Source organism: Triticum aestivum, unplaced genomic scaffold (assembly GCF_018294505.1).
Source record: "Triticum aestivum cultivar Chinese Spring unplaced genomic scaffold, IWGSC CS RefSeq v2.1 scaffold96891, whole genome shotgun sequence".
Classification (NCBI taxonomy): domain Eukaryota; kingdom Viridiplantae; phylum Streptophyta; class Magnoliopsida; order Poales; family Poaceae; genus Triticum; species Triticum aestivum.
This window is the reverse complement of record NW_025244426.1, coordinates 1-2,769: the sequence shown is the minus strand read 5'-3', so window position 1 is coordinate 2,769 and position 2,769 is coordinate 1. Positions and strand designations below refer to the sequence as shown.

The 2,769-nt window shown below is 37.5% G+C and overlaps 1 protein-coding gene across 1 annotated transcript; it reads left to right on the top strand.

Moving 5' to 3' along the window:
- Positions 1-8: 8 nt before the first annotated feature.
- Positions 9-2,452, top strand: LOC123177030 (uncharacterized). Its single transcript, XM_044591000.1, has 8 exons — positions 9-43; positions 171-263; positions 404-633; positions 744-816; positions 1,092-1,194; positions 1,386-1,406; positions 1,560-1,623; positions 1,920-2,452. The coding sequence occupies exons 2-6, from the start codon at positions 231-233 to the stop codon at positions 1,397-1,399; spliced, it is 453 nt and encodes a 150-aa protein (XP_044446935.1). The 5' UTR covers positions 9-43; positions 171-230; the 3' UTR covers positions 1,400-1,406; positions 1,560-1,623; positions 1,920-2,452.
- The last annotated feature ends 317 nt before the right edge of the window (positions 2,453-2,769 follow it).

Genomic DNA, 2,769 nt, shown 5'->3' with positions numbered 1-2,769 from the left:
GCGAAGTTACTGGTCAAGATACTATGTCGAATGCGACACTGCTGTAAGTAGAAACATAAATATGTGCAGACAATACTTTTTTTTCCATCCAATGCTCTGTTTCTTTTTTGCGAGCCCCCCTCCCTTCTTGGTGCCATTGATGCATCTTTGATCCGGTCAAATTTTTCCAGAAATTATTCCAAAATGCATTTGAAACTCCATTGGCGTTATCTGTTCACCTGAGGGAGACAATGATAGGATTCCATCTTGACCGAATTCACATGGTATTTTCGTAGTCCAGTAAACAAGCCATATAATTTATAGTCTCCATGCAAGTCCCATGTCTTTTCTATTTTTCAGTAAAAAGTCAACCATGGCGTTTTGTGCTAATTTTGTTTTGTTTTATTTTTGGATCAATGTACAGGTGTTTTTACCTTTAAGCTCATACAGTTTCTGGTACACGGTTGTTGCTAACTTTAGGAAGAAATTGTTCGAAGTCCTCTGCCCAAACAACAGAATCGACTTGATTGCTGACGAAGCTCAGCTTGTAATCAAGAATTTCAAAGCGGCTTTCAAGCTGGCATACAAGAGATCACAACTAAATGTGACTGACATGGGTGTGTCTTTCCGGAGTGTGTGCTCTTCAACTAAAGAGTAATGCAATCCAACCGACTGAAATACTCAAGCAATTTTATGCATGATCCTTTTCAGTATTTTTTTTCATCTAACTTCAGTGATGTGAAAAACATAATTATGAATTGCAGGGCAGATAGTGGGATCTTCACAATGAAGTTGGTACAAGGACATGATGGAGACAACACTTTGTGTTTCGAACCCGTAAGTCATAGCAACCACCCCTTTTCGTCTTTTTTGTATTATTTTTTTGTTCAACTGATAACACACACATCGCATATCCATGTAATGTAGCTCAACTTTTTGCTGCTTAAAACCTCATCCTTTTTTATGTTTTTTGTCAGGCTCATTTTTTTTAGTCTCTCACAGGTGTTTATCTTTTTTTATTCTTATATCCTGCTGCGTTTTTACACCAATATAACATGTTTTTTCCTTTTTTACTTCAAGTTAACTGTTATTTTTATGTAAAACAAAAACAGGAGCATGCAAAGAGCCTGCGCGAGAGTCTAACTTACTACATGGTTGCTCACCCTTGCAATGAAAAAACTGATGCCAGAAACCAAAGAAATCTTAAGAAAATATGTGAGTATTGACTTATCTCTTTAATAACTCCCCCCCCCCACACACACACCCCACCTCTTTTTTATTTAGCTGGTTTTTGCTACATCGTTTATTTTTTTGCTTTCTTTTAGTTATTCACAATGTTCTTAAACTTTCTTCTTTCATTGAAAAAATAACTTTCTTTTTTTCTATGCATTTTTTCTTTCCTGCAGGGTGTTCCATTTGACTACTCGGTACGTATGACTAAAGAAAATTTCCGTTCATTTTTCTCTTCTTTTTTGCAAACAGATTTTTTTCTCTTTTACAGTTTTTCCAAGTTTGCATGCATTCCCCCATGATTTTCTAACCTTTTTCTCTTTCTTTTCTCATGAACATAAATCTCACAGACTCCAGGGTATTCTCCATGGGGTCCTGTTGCAGAACAATGTTAACTACATCTGGCTGGAAAAGGTCAGATTCTTAAGAATACTTCACAAAATCAGTACTGGAATCCTTGCCCTTTTTGTCATATACATTTTTTTAGGGAAGCCACATGACCAAATACCGAAATATATTATATATAGATCATTTTTTTTGATAGTTAAGCTTTTTTTTAATACAAATAGGTTAGAATTTATACTGGGAAGTTTTAAACCATGCCTGTCCCCTCATTTTCCTTTTTCCATTCAAACTTTCTTCATCTTCTTTTTCCAATGGTCTACTAGAGATTTTTGTCACCACTAAAATACATTTTCTTTTGTATGCAGATCATCCCAACAGGACTAAATCACGACCCTAAGCTCCCGGAGGATCACCCAAGGATGGCAAAATGCGGTACACATGAGAATGACTCATCGATAAGAGGATTATTTTTGGCGAAATACTGTTTTTTTTTTTTTTTTTGCTTTTTAGTATAGAAAACACATACATTCTTATATATCCTTTTTTTGGATAGTGATGACATTTTTGTCCAACGCAAGTTCTTGATCTTTTTGTTCAGATACAAATTAATTGGCAACACCGTCCTATGGGTCCTTGAGCGGATCCCACATTAGCTCCAAGACGCTGGTCTCTAACTAGGAAAGTAAATGCTTGAGCTTGAGAAGCTTCTTGCCCGGTGGGTCCATAAAACTCACTCGGATAAGCTGTATTATTGAACCATACAAAACAACAAGCGATAAAACCAAAGACAGATAAAGCAGCTAAACTATAAGACAAGTAAGCTTCTCCAAACCATACAAATGCACGGCGAGCCCATGCGAAGGGTTTGGTTAAAATATGCCAAATTCTGCCAAATACACAAATAAAACCCAACCATACATGCCCACCAATTATATCTTCTAAATCATCTACACTAACAATCCACCCTTCTCCACCAAAAGGAGATTTTTAGTAAATAACCAAATATAACACTGGGACTAAGGGTCAAATTGGTAATTTTTCTTACATCTCCCCCCCCAAGGGCCCAGGTATCATATACACCGCCAAAATAAAGAGCCTTGAGTACTAGAAGAAAAGCACCGAGACGAGCACGTGACACCACTGCCACCCTGTCTTAGCGTAACGCGAGTCGAAGCGGACGTCGTCGCAATAGCGACGACGGACGCCGAGACGAGC